General features: G+C 44.7%; 1 protein-coding gene across 6 annotated transcripts in view; it reads left to right on the top strand.

Moving 5' to 3' along the window:
• Positions 1 to 16,972, top strand: part of SEPTIN6 (septin 6) — a 65,439-nt gene that overhangs the window by 7,081 nt on the left and 41,386 nt on the right. For all 6 annotated transcript variants that reach the window (XR_006656404.3, XM_045200864.2, XM_024567018.4 and 3 more), the window contains exons 2-3: positions 7,287 to 7,401; positions 16,246 to 16,441. Coding sequence is in view for 5 of the 6 variants with exons in the window: in XM_045200864.2 (XP_045056799.1) it covers positions 7,287 to 7,401; positions 16,246 to 16,441 (311 nt within the window). In the remaining variant the exon portion in view is untranslated. The remainder of the gene's footprint in view (positions 1 to 7,286; positions 7,402 to 16,245; positions 16,442 to 16,972) is intronic.

The following is a 16,972-nucleotide window of genomic DNA, read 5'->3' on the forward strand; positions in this document are numbered from 1 at the left end:
ATTATAACGGTGGCCTCCTCGGCCTTGACAGCAGTGGAGGCAGCGGATAGGGCTGTCCCCCCACCTCAGTGTTTCAAGACTTCTTGGCACATGTTTCAAGATATGTGATTTTACTTATAAAGATGCACATGAATATTTATAATAATGTTATGCTATATAATAATGTGATGTATAATAATAACGTTATAATAAGGATAATAGTAGGGTTTTATTATGTTATTAGTAAAATAAATATTTTATATTACAGTAAAACTGCCTGAAAGCTGAATACTCACCTGAATTTTCTGATTGTCTGTATTTAAGCACCTTTTTCATTGTAGCTAAAGATTTTGCTACAATACCTGAGGCCACTTTTCTGCCTAGGAAAGAATCGTCATAGAACTCTTTTACAAAACATTTGTGTTTGAATTATACAAGCGAAATATGGCCCTGGCTGGTGATGGAGTGCCAGCCTCAAACGGCCTGCAAATGGAGTGGGGGTGGGGTGAAGGTGGGTGGGTGGGAGGGTGGGTGTTGCTGGTTCAATTCCCAGTCAGTGCACATGCCTGGGTTGGGGGCCAGGTCCCCAGTAGGGGGTGCGTCAGAGGCAACCACATATTGATGTTTCTCTCCCTCTTTTTCTCCCTCCCTTCCCTTCTCTCTAAAAAATAAATAAATAAAACCCTTAAAAAAGTAAAAGTAAGATATGCTTATTGTAGGATATTTAGAAACACAGAAAAACAGCAATACCCACAGCCCCTCCACCCGAAATAGCCATTGTCACCATCTTGTTATGGTCTTTGAAGCTTTTAAAAATGCATATATACTTTTTCCACGTGATTGGAATGATCCTGTATATACAGGTTCCGCCGCCCAACAGTATTTGGTAATTATTTTCCCATGTCGCTAAATATTCTTAGAATATACTTTTATCAATTGCTTAATATTCCACTGTGCATCATGGAATTATTCATTGATTTTTTGATCATTCTGAATATTTTCAGGGTCTATCAGAGACTGGTCTCCAGGGCTTGGAACAGAGATGGAGAAAGGGAAGGTATGAGAGATCAGGCCCACCAGTAAGCGACACATGGGCAAAACCTTCAGTGTTTCTGTCCTTTCCTAACATCTACATGCAAAGACTAGAGGAGAAAGTTTAGGGAAAGCGCAGTCACCAGCAATGAGCTGCAAACTTTTTGCTTTGGTCTGATCCTTCCAAATGACAGCTACTAACTTAGCCACCTCAGTTTTAAAGGGAGGCAGGCAATTCTCCGGTGACACAGATGCGCGCTCAGTTCCCACAGGCCTCACGCACTTGCTTGCTCACTAGACCACAAAGGTCGAAGAGGGGCGGGAGGTTGAGGGGCACAGAGTTTGCCCACTCGGGTGCTTAAGGGACTCTGTTTTCAGAATAACAGTAATGAGAGAAAAGTGAACAGCTGGAACCACCATAACTTATTCTTCATAACCTGAGCCTTCGACTACTCAATGAAAAAATGAAATTGGTGTGTCCTCGGGGGGAGGAGGAGGAAGAGAAAGAGAGTGGTGTTTCTGCCTATGATACGAAATGTGGTATAACGGATTTCAAAACCACAAGTGACTGCGGATGAAGAGAAAACAGGAAATGTAATTGGGGAGGGGAGTGCGGCGCTCCCAGGTCTCGGGAGCGCGCTTTCATGTTGCCTTCCTTTTAGCTCCTCTCAGACTGTGCCTCTTAATCGCCCCTGCTGCAAAGCTGAGTGAGACCTCTCTTTCTTTGTATTAAAAATGCTTAAAAATTACATAGGTAATGTGTGAATACATTCATACTGTAAAAGAATCAAACAAAACGGAAGCATACTGACTACCCCCCTGAGTAAGCTCCTGTTTCCATTCCCCTCCCCTGAGGTAGCCACAGCTGGAGGTTTGGAGGTGTCTTTTCAGTCCCCTTTCTAGGCACTCACATATGTTTACGTGAAAATGCACATACTTAGGGGGGGGTTGCATATATTGGGCTTATACTGTGCTTATTGTTCTAGAAGTTATTTTAACTACATTATAATACATCTTGGAGATATTCACATCAGTACCTATAGACCTACTGCATTCTTCCTAACTGCTACAGAACATTCCAGAATAGGCATGCACCATGATTTAGTTAAATATTTTCCTATTGTTGGACATTTATGGTTTTTTCCCTAGTTTTTTAGTATTATAAAAATGTCATAATCAATTTCCTAGTAGTACGTGGATCTTTGTACAGACATATGAGTTTCTGTAGAATAGATTCAGAGGGGAAGTTTCAGGGCTCCCAGAGATGGGTCATTTAACCTATTGGTTACTGAGGCCTTTCTAGCATCTCAATTCAAGCCTTGAACACAGTACCACCCGCTACTCAAAATGATAACTTGAGGTTTTAGTGTCAGACATGCTGGGCCAAGTTGCTAGTTCCATATCCTATTGTGAACATCGTAATCCAGGGAACGTTCAATTAATTGCAGTCAAAATAATGAGGACCTCAGTTAATCAGGCCACCTAATGCAGAAAGAGGAAAGAGATAAGATAGCAGAGGTTTAGCGAGGGAGAGGGGAAGAAACTTCCAGGGGCTGTTCTGGGATCAGTGTACATTCAGGTCAGTGTCCTGTCCTTTTTACTCCTACATATTTAGCTCTGAACAGTGAGGACTGATATTTATAATGATGACCTTCACATTTTATAAGAGTCATCAAAGTGAGAGTGAATGGTACTCCCTAGACAGGATTTCCTAAAGCAGGGACTGTATATAGAAATACATTTTCGAAGCCTTCTCAACAAGTATTGAAAGAAAAAGTTTGCTGCTCAAAAGACCCCCCAAAAAACAAAAAACAAAAAAAACCACATTAACTAGATTCCATGTTCCATAGTCCCTGAACTTTCCAGTTAATTTAGGTATATTGGATGCTGGGTAAAAAATACAGAAGAAATAAGGATTCTAAACATCACCAGTGACCTTCACCAAATCCAGATCAATGCTTATTTCTCTGTAATTCTCCCTGGCTTTAACCTTGGCCTCCAGTGATAGGAAACTATTGGGTCATCTCTTACTTACCTAATCATGTCCTCCTTTTGAAAAACTCCTCTTTATCTTCCCATTCCTTCCTTGTGGGCATTTCTTATATTCAATCTTTAGCTCTTTTCTCCCTGTACCGTCTCCTGGAGAACATACCCAGTTTCATACCCCTCACTCCTAAATTTATATCCCAGTCTTGAATTCTTCTGAAGCCTATAATCCCATGTTACTAAGTACTTACTGAGTTCTTTTCCTGGATGCCTCACATAAAATCAAAACTATCTTATTTTCATGAATATATAAAATCTTTTACAAATTCAAAAGAGAAAGACAAACACCTATTTTAAAAATGGGCGGAGACATGTATAGGAAACTCACATATGGGTATATACAGCACAATAGACACATATCGTCGAACAGTAAGAATAATAATAAAATGTGAATGAAGTGATATGGCATTTTCCAGTGGTTCAACTCACAACAGCTAAAAAGCCTCAGAAACTCAGTGTCGGTCTGTGTACGGGGAAACGCACACTCTTGTGTGTTGGTGGTGGGGACAGACATTGTATTATTCTTTGCTGACTGATTCTCAGTGTGTGCCAGAGTCTTCCAAATGTGTGTGCCCTTGGGCCCAGTGGGCTTCAAGTCTAGGAATTTCACTTAAGGACATCATCAGAGACATGCTGATGTATAAGAACAAGACTTATCGTTTATGTTGTTGAAAACATGGAAACATGCTAAGTGTCCAGCAGTGGGAGACTGGTTAAGAAAATTTGGTAAACTCCTGCAATGGAACGCTGGGTGCCGATAAAAGGAATGTTTTGGAAGAGTACTTAATGTTATGTATGAGTATTAAGTGTACTTAATATGAATAATATTGTGCTGTACACTTGCAACTAATATAAAATAATGTTGAATGTCAACTGTAATTGAAAAATAAAATTAAAAAGAAGTATGCTTAATTACTCAAGAAAACATCTATACTATATTGAGTGTCAGATATTAAGTCAGTTTATGAAAAGGAGTATACAGAATGATCCCTTTTTTGTCCAGAATGTCAGAAAAAAAGATGTACAGACCGGAGGAGTGAAATGCATGTTAACATTAATAGTGTTTATTTCTGGAGAGTGATATTATGGGTGATTGTGATTTTCTCCTTTACAATTTTCCATGTTCTAAAATATCTACAGTGAACATTGATTACTTTTGTAAAAAAAAAAAAAAAAACCCTGACAAGTGTATTTTCTTTTAGTAGTAACTTATTTAAAACCAGACTCCTTGACATCTCCGCTACAGGAGCCCCTTTTCCTGGCTTCCCTTTTTCTGGCTGTGGTGCCGTCAATCCAAGCTCCCAGGCTTAGAACGCCTGCAGCCTTAGAGATTTGATTTCTCCCTCACTCCCTCTGCCCAATCACTCATTGAATTTCCTGCTTTTGGTAGGATGTCTCTCAAATTTGTTTCTCCCTGCTGAGTCTCCAGGCAAATCAGTTCACTTCACAGCATATATTGTCATAGTGCCCGGATGCCACTCTGCCACTTCAACATTATTGGAGTCATCTGCTAATGTGTCTTCCTGCCCTTTCTCTCCTTCAGTCACTTCAGCAACCTGCCTCTGGCATGATCTTTTGAAAATGCTACTTGTATGGCCCTCCCTGCTCAAAGCACTCAAAACGTCCCCATACCTTTTTCTTTTGCTGTTTAGAGCTCTTTTCAGCACTGTGCTAAGTGGGAGGTAATAGGTGGGCATATGGGAGGTGCTTGGTAAGTCTTTGACAATGAAATAAATCTTTAAGGATAAGGTGTGGTGTACTCCCCATTGCCCTCCACTGTTTTCAGGAAAATTCCCTTTCCTCGCCTTTTGGCACTTGGACCAGAGACCTTGGAGCACTTGAAGTTTCATGGTGCTGCAGTTGGAGACAGGAAGAGGCATCCAGGGGCGATAAAATATGGTTCAGGAAACCTCAGCTCTGAGTCCCTCCCAATTTCCGATGCCTGCTATGTAGGAGGCTCCACTGAGAAAGTAGATTGGCTCATAAGTCTTGTCTCCCTGCTGTGTTGAGGACCAAGAATGAACAGTGGGAAACTTACATCTTTTTTGTTTGCTTTAATAAAAAGAATAAGGAGAAAGGGATGAGGGGATGTGAAAAAGGGTGAATGTAGAACAAACCTTGCGTGATGTGGGCCACTCATGAAACCCAGCTGTCTTCAGGTGCCCCACTGGGGCCCAGAGAACGCCAACCTGGACTGAAGGATGGCAGATGGTTGTGTTTCAAGAATACTCCACTGGGCGTGTGTGTGGGGTGAGATGTGCGAGGGTAATGAACTTGCCAGGCGGCAGTCACTGGCACCTAGCCCTGTGTCTCATTCTTGGAGTATCCGATGAAACCAATGGGAGTGGGATCCCAAGTAGCTATCTGGGAAACCGGTGCCGACAGTGTCAGCTGCCGTGAGGTTCCCCACCAGTGCAGCCCATCCCTCCTCGGTGTGAAAGTATGCCTTTATGGACCTAGTCTAAAAGCAGGCTAACAGCCTGGGATGTTGGCACAGGCTTCTTGGCACTAACCATATCCTTCTTGGATTACTCTTGGCACCTTTCTGGTTATGGAAATCTTGGTGTAGCCCCACCCAACACAAACTGACTGTTTACCTAGCCCACCCCTCTTGTCTAGCTTGGCTGTCTCCAGCTTTCTTTCTCTTCCCTTCCCCCCTCCCTTGCTGCTATTGGCAATTAACACATTTTTCTGAGTACATGCACTCCCCTTTTGTCCTTCCCCCTGGCTCCTTGGAAGCCTGCCCCAGGTTGAGGTTCCCCCTGTTTTGTAAAACCATTACCAGGAAGAAGCTTTGGGAACTGCATGTGAAGCAAAGGGCTGTGAATGGCTTGGCTGACCCCGATGGAGACAAGGGGACCGGAGGAAGCAAGGAGGCAGGTCTCTCACTGGAGTGAGGCGCCGCAAGTGTGCCGTGGCAGCACATGCTACTGGGGGAGTCCGAGTGCAAGGATAACCTCCCAGTGTAATGAGAACAGCAGCTACTGTTGATGGGCCGCTCACCACATGCTCCCTGCTTGAGGAATATTACCCTACCTAACCCTCACACAGTCCTGTGAGGTAGTGATACCGGTTCCTGATTTTACAGATGGGGACACTTTGAGAAGTTAAGCAACTAGTCCCAGGCCAGAAGGTAGAGGAGGTGGCACTGTAATTCAGACCTGCCTGATCTCCAAGCTTAGTCTCTTTTTTTACATTTTTTTTCTATTCCAGTTTACATTCAGTATTATTCTGTTTTAATTTCACATGTACAGCACAGTGGTTGGAAAATCACGTACTTTACAGAGTGGTCCCCCCACTGCTTCAAATACCCTCCTGGCCCCACACACAGTTACCACAGTATTCTCGACTATGTTCCCTCTGCCATAATCTACATCTCTGTGACTCTTCTGTAACCACCAAACTGGACCGTTCAATCCCTTCACCTTCTTCACCCAGCCCCAAACACCCCCCATGACAACTGTCAGTCTGGTCTCTGTATATGTGAGTCTATTTCTGTTTTGTTTTTTAGTTTATTTAATTAGATTTCACATATGAGTAAGATCATATGGTATTTGTCTTTCTCTGACTGGCTTATTTCCTTTAGCATAATGCTCCCCATGTCCATCCATGCTGTCTCAAAAAGTATGATTTCCTTCTTTTCTTATGGCTGAGTAGTGTGCCATTGTGTGAATGTACCACAGCTTTTATATCCGTTTGTCTACTGATGGGCACTTGGGCTGCTTCCATACCTTGTCAAAGCCTGGTCTCCTAACATCTACACAGGGCCACCATTGTGGGTCCCCGAAATGCCCTCGAGAGAAGGTAATTGAAGTCCCTTTGTAATATTTGCTGAACAGTTACGCATGTACCAGGCATTGTTCTAAGTGTGTTATATGTACGAGCACATTTAAGTCTCCCAATTACCTGTAAGATAAATAATATTATCTCATACGATAGACAGAGAAGGAAATGGAGTCTCTGAGAGGTTACCGAGCTTTTAAATGATTTGAGTTGAGAGTTAACCCAAGTTTGTGAACCTCCGGCACCAGCAGTCTCATCCCCTGACTCTTCCCTTCCGCCCTTTATAAGCCCCTGTAGTTTGCTTTGTCTGGAACTGTGGTGACATTCATTATGGAGCCTGGGCGGGTGTTACTTCCTAGCATGGAGAGTATTTGGAGGGAAACGTCATGCCCAGATTGCTTGTAAGCACATTTTTATTTTCTCTCCCCCTTCCTCTTCCAAATTAGGGTGAAGGTTGCCGAACTGTCCCCCTGGCTGGACATGTGGGGTTTGACAGCTTGCCTGACCAGCTGGTGAATAAGTCAGTCAACCAGGGCTTCTGCTTTAACATCCTGTGTGTGGGTGAGTATTTCCATAGCAGAAAATTCTATTACAGAAAATGGATCCTTAATGGCTGGATGTGGCTTTGCAGGTAATTAGGTTAAACAGCATGTCATTCTGATCTATTTGCAAGAGTGTTTCCCCCCCTCTTTTTTCTTTTATCCTTCTGCTTGTTTTTGTAAACAGCTGGCTGTAATGATATTTTCCCTGGTCAGACAAGAATATGTGGTCGTACCTTGGGGGAAACTGAGCTGTGTGTTACCCAGTGGAAATTTTGCAAGGGAGCTGGCTGGCTCAGCGATTGCTGTCAGGTTCATTTTGACTGCAGAAAGCAGGAGCCACAGCAGAACTGGGAGGAAGGTGATGGCTGCGGAAAGATGCCTGCCCACCAGCTGTGGGCAGTGAATTGGGTCTGTCATTTTCCTCTGCAGCCCTCCTGTGCTTGGTACAGTTCAAGATCAAGTGCAAGGACCACACAGCTGTGTGCCAAGTTCTTTTATTCCCCTTAAGTGTATCTCTGGACCTTTAGTCTCAAATGTGGGAACCACATCTTAGTCACCTCTGATATGCTAATCATAGCACAAAGAGAGTTCAATGATGTTTGTGAAAGGAGTGAATGAGTTACTGTATTTTGCTGTGTATAATGCGCACCCATGTTTTTGTGCATGTTATACACAGGATTATTATACCCGTTATTATCCCCATGGTATGTAATCATTATATCTATGTACAATGCACATCCTTATTTTACCCTCAAAAATTTGGGCAAAACAGTGCACATTATACATGGCAAAATACAGTAACCCCACATGAACCACTTATGCTTCTCAAACACTTTTCCATATTAGCAATTTGGGTCCTTACTAGGGCTTTTTGAAGTGAGCAGAGTGAATAAATAGCATTCGTATCCTCATCGAACAGATGGAGACCCAGAAACTCAGGGAGGATAAGGGACTTAACTGAGGCAACACAGAATAAGTAGCAGAGCCATGAGAAGGACCCGGGTCTGGCTGACCCTTTGTCCTTTCCTCCGCTTCTCTAACTGCCGCTGGCAACATGTCTTGAGAACACAGAAGCATTTTGGAAACTCAAGCACCAACCAAATACGAGAAACAAAAGTTCCTTCCCATTCTTTAAGAATCTCCCCTTAGACCTTAAAAAATCCCAAATTTGCAAACACGATCATAACATATAATTTTCACTACACAGTGCTGTAAAGCATACCTGCATATTTTCATCCATCTACTTCCCAGCCTTAAGAATTGTATAATACCACAATAAAGCCAGTTTTCATGCTGGTTGGACCACTGCTACTAATTTTCTCGTTTTTTTTTTTTTTTTTTTTTTGTATAGAACATATGGGGAAGTCATTCATGTTGAGGATCTGAGCCACTGCTGAATGGGATATTTTACTCTGTAATGTAGTCTAAAGTTCTGTTTTCTAACTTATGTCATTCCTCTTCTTGGACTCTATTTTTTCTTCTCCATCCCTAGCACTTCCACATCATTTCTGTGGGACAGTAACTGTACACTCAAGGGCAGGTAGAGCACAACAAAGTCACTTGCTAACATGGATGGCAGGCAGTCAGCTAGGCTCACTCACTAGTTGAGTGACTCACTTCCACACACTACCTTTGGAACCTGTGAAATGAAAATATTGGGTTGGCCAAAAAGTCCGTTCAGTTTTTTTCCATAACATGAAAGATGCATTTTTTAAAAAGATTTTATTCACTTATTTTCAGAGAGAGGAGAAGGGAAGGGAGAAAGAGAGGGAGAGCAACTTCAATGTGAGAGAGAAACGTCACACTTCCAACCAGAAGACCTAGCCCAAAATCCAGGCACGTGCCCTGACTGGGAATAGAACCAGCGGCCCTTCAGTTCACAGGCCAGCACTCAGTCCACTGAGCCACACCAGCCAGGGCGAAAGATGCGTTTTTCATTTTCACCAATAGCGTTATTGATTTGGATATTTTGAGTATGTCAGCCATGTCCCACACAGTATAACATGATTGTCCTCAATTAATGTCTCAATTTGATTGCTATCAATTTCAACTGATCTGCCTGACCGTGGAGCATCATCCAGCGAGAATTCTCCAGCAGGAAAATTTGCAAAGCATCTCTGACACGTTCAATCAGTTACAGCTCCTTCTCCTTACAGTGCACAAATCTTGTTTTGCGTTTCTACCTTTCTGGAAATAATAAAGCACAATATGCCAAAAATGTGACTTATTTTCTTCCATCTTCAGTATTAAAATAGCTACACAGAAATTCACCAATTTTGATGTTTTTTAAAAATGCATGCACGCTGAGATGACAGCTGTCACAATACAGTCTAACAAAGTTGTTTCGAATGATGTTAAAGACAACTAAGCGCTACTAGAGCCATCCTCCAGAAAAAAAAAACAAATGAACCTTTTGGCCAACCCAATATGTGCTTCACAGCATTTCATATCATGGGCCTTAGAGTTCAGATCTAGGTTGTTAATTCATCAAATGCCGGAAATCCTCTGATTATGGTTAGTTGCTATTAGGAGAAGGATATGAAATAAATAGAAGTCCTGGTGATTGACATCAAGATCAAATGCTATTACATCTAATATTAGCACTGCCAAATCTCTCCAATCTTTGGCTGGTGGCCAGCTTATTTTACATAATATTTGATTACTGAAAATTTCCACACAAACATACTGGATTCTGTTGGCATTCCTCCCAGAGCTCTCTATGACCTATACTGGAGTTAAGGAGATGAGAAGTGAAATGACACACTCACACCAAGCAACCTTTCAACCAATTACGTGGGCCAGTAAAGCTTTAGGAGGGAGGCCATGTGAATTAGAATAGCTCTCTGAGGGCAGACATGTAGGGTAATTGGACGGGTCACAGGCTCCCCTCTGGACCGGAGGAAGGGGCAGCCAAGCTCATGGCAAAGCAAGTGGGAGAAATAGTAAAGCCCTGTCCTTGAATTCCCGCCCAGGCATTGCACAGCTATGACTGCTCCAATGTGCACCTGCTAGGATGGCCTTGCTCTACTGCCTGGGACAGAGCCCCTAAGAAGGGAGGCGTAGGAAGGAGACTCTCGTCCCCAAACAGTCGCCCTGTCTCTTTCTTTCCTGTCATGTCAAGTTTCAGAAAGTGGCTACCCTGGTAGCTCCCCTCTTAGCCCTGTAGGTACAACCATTCGATGCAGTAGCCCGGACTGGTTTAATTCCTTCTTCATCCCTGATCCAAAAAATCCTACAACTCATGCACTCTACTACTCTTTGTTTGTTTTTGCGACCCTGTCATTGCTCAGAGAACCCACAATTTGGGCCAAGGTCACAAGGAGCTTAGAGTGGCTCTAAGGCTGCAATCTTGGCGCAGCCATGAGGCTTGGTCCTGCTGCTGACTTGGCGAAGGGTTCGGAGCTTGGCTGCTGAAGGTGATCTTTTCTCTCCCAGGATTTTCAGTGACCATGGTTTCGTGCCGGCCTCCCGCCTGTGCATAACTGTCAGGTTTACTCCCTTAATGACTGTTTGGGCATAGAATATGTTCCCTGAAAGAATTTTCTTTTCTTTTCTAATAGGGCATTTTAAGTGTAAAATTATGGTAGCACTAGCTACCATTATTAAGAGACCTGGGCTATTTTTGGCACAGTATTATTTATCTTGGTGCCGGACTGCTGAGCATTAGGCTCAAGCCCAGCACACTGGGTACCTGGCATGTATATGTACATGTGTGCACGTGTGCATGTTGGGATTGGGAGAGAGAATTTTTATGAATCCAGAGCCGCATTGATACGTCAGGGTACCCATACATGGCACCCACAATGACTGTTTTTAGAGGGCTAGGCACATGGGCGTGAGCACATTATGACTCTTCTTCAATACCGTAGATTCTCTAAGGTTGACAATAATTACTGAGTAGGGTGAGGTTCTCCTCCCCCCATAAAGGTATTTACTAGTTGCTTAGCCTTGGAAATTGCTAGGATCCCATGATCCTAGATACAGTGCAGGAGGCCTCAGAGGAGCCACCAGAGCCAGCAGTACAAATGCTGTGCTGCGAAAGAGCCCCAAAGAGACTCAGCTCTCCAAATGTGCCAGCAACAGCGATTCCTGTGAGGAGCACAAAGGGTCATGATGATAATATTTACTTTGAAGCTGCTCAGGATTCCAGGCGCAACTGGGCTCTGTTGAACTTGGAAAAAAAACATGCAAGAGAAGCAGGATTGAGGTTCACTAAACGAGGACAGGAAGGGCAGCTAAGCATTCTGTCAAGGTCAGGGGGCGATAGGGAAAGGCAGCTGCTCACCTAAGATAGGCTGCCAGCAGTGCTGGCGCGCTGGTCAGTGTCTCACAACTGCGCTCAGGAGAAAAATCGCCATGGTTTGCAGTTTGCTGATTTCCGTAGTGTCATTACTTCCACCGTAGCCAGGTTTTCGCTGCCAACCTGATGTCACTGCACATGGGCCTGGAAAGAGCTGCAGGAAGCTGGGTGAGCCGGCTTCAGTGCAGCAGTTCGCCAGGCCTGTGCAAGATCAGGAAAGAGGAGGCAAGGTCGCACGACCTTGTCCCTGTCCATAGGTCCCCTTGGCCAGCAGGAGTTCCTGGTGAGTTCCCTTTTGAACTCAGAGACGTTTCTCTTGGTTTATTCCACCATTCGGAGCTGGAAGAGACTTTAGCTCCATGTGACTGTGAGCTGTACCGTGCGAACAGGGATTGGGGCTATCTTGTTCACTGCTGTGTCCCCGACCCCTAAAACTGTGCCTGGCCCCTATTAGAGGCTTTCTAAATATTTGCCGAATGACCAAATGAACCAACATATCATGCCTGTGGGATGCACTAGAGCATATTAATTATAAGCATGGGCTCCAATGTCAAACTGCCTTGATTCACGTGCTGACTCTGCCACTTACTACTTGTAACCCTGGACCAGTTACTTCGTTTACATTATATAGATGAGGAAGGTAAGGTGCAGAGAGGTGGAGAACTGGAGCAAATGCACACAGCTAGGAAGTGGCTTGGTTAACCTATCTGTACATTAAGAACGAATCGTGGTATCTACCTCTTAGGCTTATTTGGGGGGTTAAGTAAGGAAATATGAAGTATTTACAGCAGTGCCTGGCACCTAGTAAGTGCTCCATAAATGATAGCTATTATTACTATTGTTATTCTAATCTGCCCTTTTTATGGCAAAGGAGCCTGGGGCCCAGAGAGGGGAAAGGGCTCTGCTCATGTCACACAGTCATTTAGTGATAACCTCACTGGCACTCTGCATTTCATCACTGCACGGGCTTCATTGCACAAGGTGCCAGAGAACACAAATATTAACAGCAGGTGAGGAAGAGGGCTAAGCTTTTCTTTGTTATAGTGATTTTTTAAAAAGATTTTATTTATCTCACCTTTAACAGGAACCTAATCAACAACAACAAAAAAGCAAGCAAAATATAACCAGAGACATTGAAATTAAGAACAATCTGACAGTAACCAGAGGGGAGGGGGGAGGGGATAATGGGGGGAAGTGTTTTCAGGAACTACTATAAAGGACACATGGACAAAACCAAGGGGCAGGGTGGAAGCTGGGGAGGGAGGTGGGTTTGGCTGGGGTGGGGGGAGTGGTAGGGGAAAAGGCAGACAACTGTAATTGAACAACAATAAAATAATTTTAAAGATAAAAAAATTACTTACTTACTTTTAGAGAGAGGGGAAGGGAGAGAAGCATCAATGTGTGGTTGCCTCTCATGAACTCCCTACTTGGGGACCTGTCCGGCAACCCAGGCCGCACTGGGAATTGAACCAGTGACCCTTTGGTTCACAGGCTGGAGCTCAATCTCAATCCACTGAGCCACACCAGCCAGGGCTGTTATAGTGATTTTTAACTCAGGGTACAGAGGTCAACACCACACTATCCCAGGGAGTATAGTTTGGAAAGGAATATTTCATAGTACATGTTTTAAATCGAAATTCTTATTTTAAGTAATCTGATGTTTCCAGAATGCTATCTGCTTTAAGCACAGTGAGTTGAAATCCTCCTGGCTGATGGTAATGACTTAAAAAGGGTTAAGGAACCCTGCTCCGTTGTGAGGAGGCAGGAGGAGAGAAATTGACCCCTAGGGACTCCTCAGGTTTCCTGCTGGAATCTAATTACCAAGTCCCCACCTTCCTGCAGGGGTGTGGAATCTGCTGACCTGATCTGAATTAGGCTACATGTGCCCGCCCTCCCACTCAATACTGGGCCCAGGGCAGCATGGGCGGGGACAGCATCCTAGGCTCAGGCCGAGCCCATGCCAGCCATTGAGAGAGAGTGCCCACCTTACAGCCCCCACCCCCCAGGCTCCACACTGATGGAAAGCAGGAATGGCCGCACTCAGCAGCCATTGGATGAGCTCACTTGATTTTCTGCCCTCTTCTCATGTGTTTATCACAATTCCCTAGACACCCGCAGGTTCTTTGCTTCCAGACATTTGTCATTGGTCATCTAGTTTCCACAGCTCTTTTGTGCTGGCAGGCATTTGGATGGTCATTTTCCCTACTGCCCTGCCCTGCAGGCGGGCCGCTAGTTCTTCAGCTGTGCAAACAGGGTGGGCCCTTCGCCCTGCAGTCCTGCTCCTGAGGCCTGTGTGAGCTTGTGCTGGGCACTCTCTGGAATACAGGAAGCTGCCCCCTCCCCTGCTGTCTGAGAATCCTTAGGATCAGAGAGCCAGGCAGCCAGGTCTGGGTGCTGGGGAGGCAGGACCTGCCACTCTAGTCGCTGTAGGGCATTCAGCAAAAAGCTCACAGAACAGAAGATGGGGTGGAGATGGGAATGCACAAGGAAAATTCATTCGGGCGCCTACAAAGACAGGCTGAAATGTAGCTTGAACCTCAGCGCCCAGAGGGAAGGTGGGTCAGGGTGAGGGAGCCACCCTTGTGTTTCCACCTTAGAGGTGCTGGCCCCCTTTGCAGTTAGCTGCACCCCCACCTTGGGCGAGGAGGGGGTGATACATTCCATTGGTTGGCCAAGTCTGTCACCTTCCATTGCAAAGGCCTCACCTCACCAAATTTTTCTTGGGACCCAAATGCTTCCTGTTCTTTAGGGAGGAACAAAGGGGCCTCTTCTGGGAGAATCTTTGCTGCTGATAGGTATAGCGGACCCTGGCTGGAAACATGATCTGTGTGAGGAACCCATATTCCTGCACCTTGACAATCAACCCCATTAGTCAGACCTGGCTATGGACTTGGGCTGGGGGGCTGGGTAGCTGGCTGAATTGAATGTTCTCCTTGTTCTCTCTCTCAGCAGTCTCTCCACACACAGGAGCTCTCATCATCAACAGATATTTTTAAAAGCACCTTCTGCGTCCATAGCTCATTTTTTGAGAGAAAAGAGGCGTGGAACATCCAAAGCTAGACACGCACAGAGGGTGGAGAGCAGACGGACCAGTTGCAGTTACTGGTTGTGAAGCTCTAACCCTAGGCCTGGACCGCCTTGCGGATGTGTGTTGTCAGTCACGGGGGGATCTGCCAGGTCAGGATTTGCCCAGTGCAAACCCACTCTTGACTGTTAAGACAGTTGACACTCATATCTGAAGGGTTGGGAGGGGGAGGGGAGAACAGTGGTAATAATAGCAGAATGGCAAGGTAGCCTAGGTATTCAAAGGGCAATTCAAAGTAATTAACTGCTGAACCTTGTACTCCTGAATCCCTTGGGGTGGGATGGGGACCCAGATACAGTCTGGATCCGAGGAAATTGTAAGCGGCTGTAGTGCCCAGCCCAACTTGTGGCCTCACATCTGGTGGCTAAGTCCAGTGCCACCAGCTTCCCTCCAGCCTCTTCATTCCCTGAACACTCCTTGGCTTATGGCAGTGGCTTGGCATCCCTTCGATCTTTCACAAATAATCTCCCCAAACAGTCACCAGTCCCCCACAGCCCTTCTTCCACTTGTCTCCTTGGTGTGAAAGTTAAGACTTTTGAAATTCCAATGGTTTAATTTATTAGTACCCTGCAGCCTCTTAGTTAAACAAACAAATGACTGGTTTGTTTGAAATTTAAGGGGAAGAATAATTTGTGGCCTGCTAAATTCCCTCCTTATTAGCTAAAAATGGTCTCACTGATTGCTCGGCCCCCTGGGAGGAGAAGCCGAGAGCCACACCAGTTCCCCGCTGGGACAACATTCAGGCATCTGCAGAGCGCTGTCTGGTCCTGGCAGACAGAGGTGACAGAGGGACTGAGGGGATATTTATTTGATGACAGACTGCTGTTCCCCACTTTTAAAATTTAAAATAAGCTTTTAATTTTCATTACAAAAGCTATTCATGTTCCTCATAGAAAATTTGGAAAATACACAAAAACACAAAGAAAGAAACGAAAAGCACATATAACCCCGTCACTCTGACGCAACCGTTGGTAGGACTATATTGTTTTCCTTCCAGGCCTTTTCTAGGCGTAACTCTACCTCTCCATCACTGCCTGTAACAGTGTCTTTTTCTAACGATAAAAACAGTGCAAAAGGAAAAAGGACTCATGGACATGGACAACGGTGTGGTGATTGCTGGGGAGGGTGGGGGATATAAGGGGAATAAAAGGTAATGGAAAAAAAATCATACAGATTAAATAAAAATTGCAAAGGAACCAATATATACTAAATTTTCAAATAACAAGAAAAGAGGAGTAAAAGGAAAATTATCTCAATTCCACTATCCTGAGATGATTATTGCTGATATGTTGGTACAATTCCTTTCAGTTTTTTTTTCACTTAATTGAGATCAAACAGTCCTTACTTCTGCATGCTCTTCACTTAGTGTCTTATCACGTACATTTTCCCATGTCAATGAATATGCACCTAAAGCACGATGTGGAATGGTTTCACGGTCACTGTGTGAATGGACCATAATTTATCCTTTTGCTTTTCAGGAGAGACAGGTTTGGGCAAGTCCACCCTCATGGACACCCTGTTCAACACGAAGTTCGAGGGGGAGCCAGCCACCCACACACAGCCAGGTGTCCAGCTTCGGTCTAATACCTATGACCTCCAAGAGAGCAATGTGGGGCTAAAGCTCACAATCGTAAGCACAGTGGGCTTTGGGGACCAGATCAACAAGGAGGACAGGTAAGGAAGGTGGTAGGGAGGGGAGGCCGGTGGGAGGCCATGGGGAATAGCTCACCACAGCGATCTTGGAGAGACCATAGATGTCAATGGCCTGCCCAGACCTTCTCTCAAGATGGTGAGGGCAGACAGCAGATTCCTTATAAATGCCACCTCCACACAGGGTCCCTATCTAAAGCAACTATTCTACTGTATATGTTTTGCCAAAAGAAGGCATATCTTTCCAGTACACACCCGTGAGGTCTCCGCTGCAGTCAGCAGACATTTATCGAGCTCCTACCTTGTGTCAGGTGCTGCTATGCTCTGACGATCTGAAAAGGAATGACTTTGTCTCTGCCCTTCATGTTCTCACAGGAAAGACTGGTTTTAAACAGATCAGTTCTGTTGAGTGTGATATGCTCTGTAAAGGGCAGGGTACAAAGAGGTAAAGGACAGATTACAATGAGAACATAAAAGAGAGGGCACTTGATTCCATGTGGGGAGGTCAGGGAAGCCTTCACAGAGGAGGTGTCCACTGAGCTGGCCCTTTTAGGA

Source organism: Desmodus rotundus, chromosome X (assembly GCF_022682495.2).
Source record: "Desmodus rotundus isolate HL8 chromosome X, HLdesRot8A.1, whole genome shotgun sequence".
NCBI classification, from domain to species: Eukaryota; Metazoa; Chordata; class Mammalia; order Chiroptera; family Phyllostomidae; genus Desmodus; species Desmodus rotundus.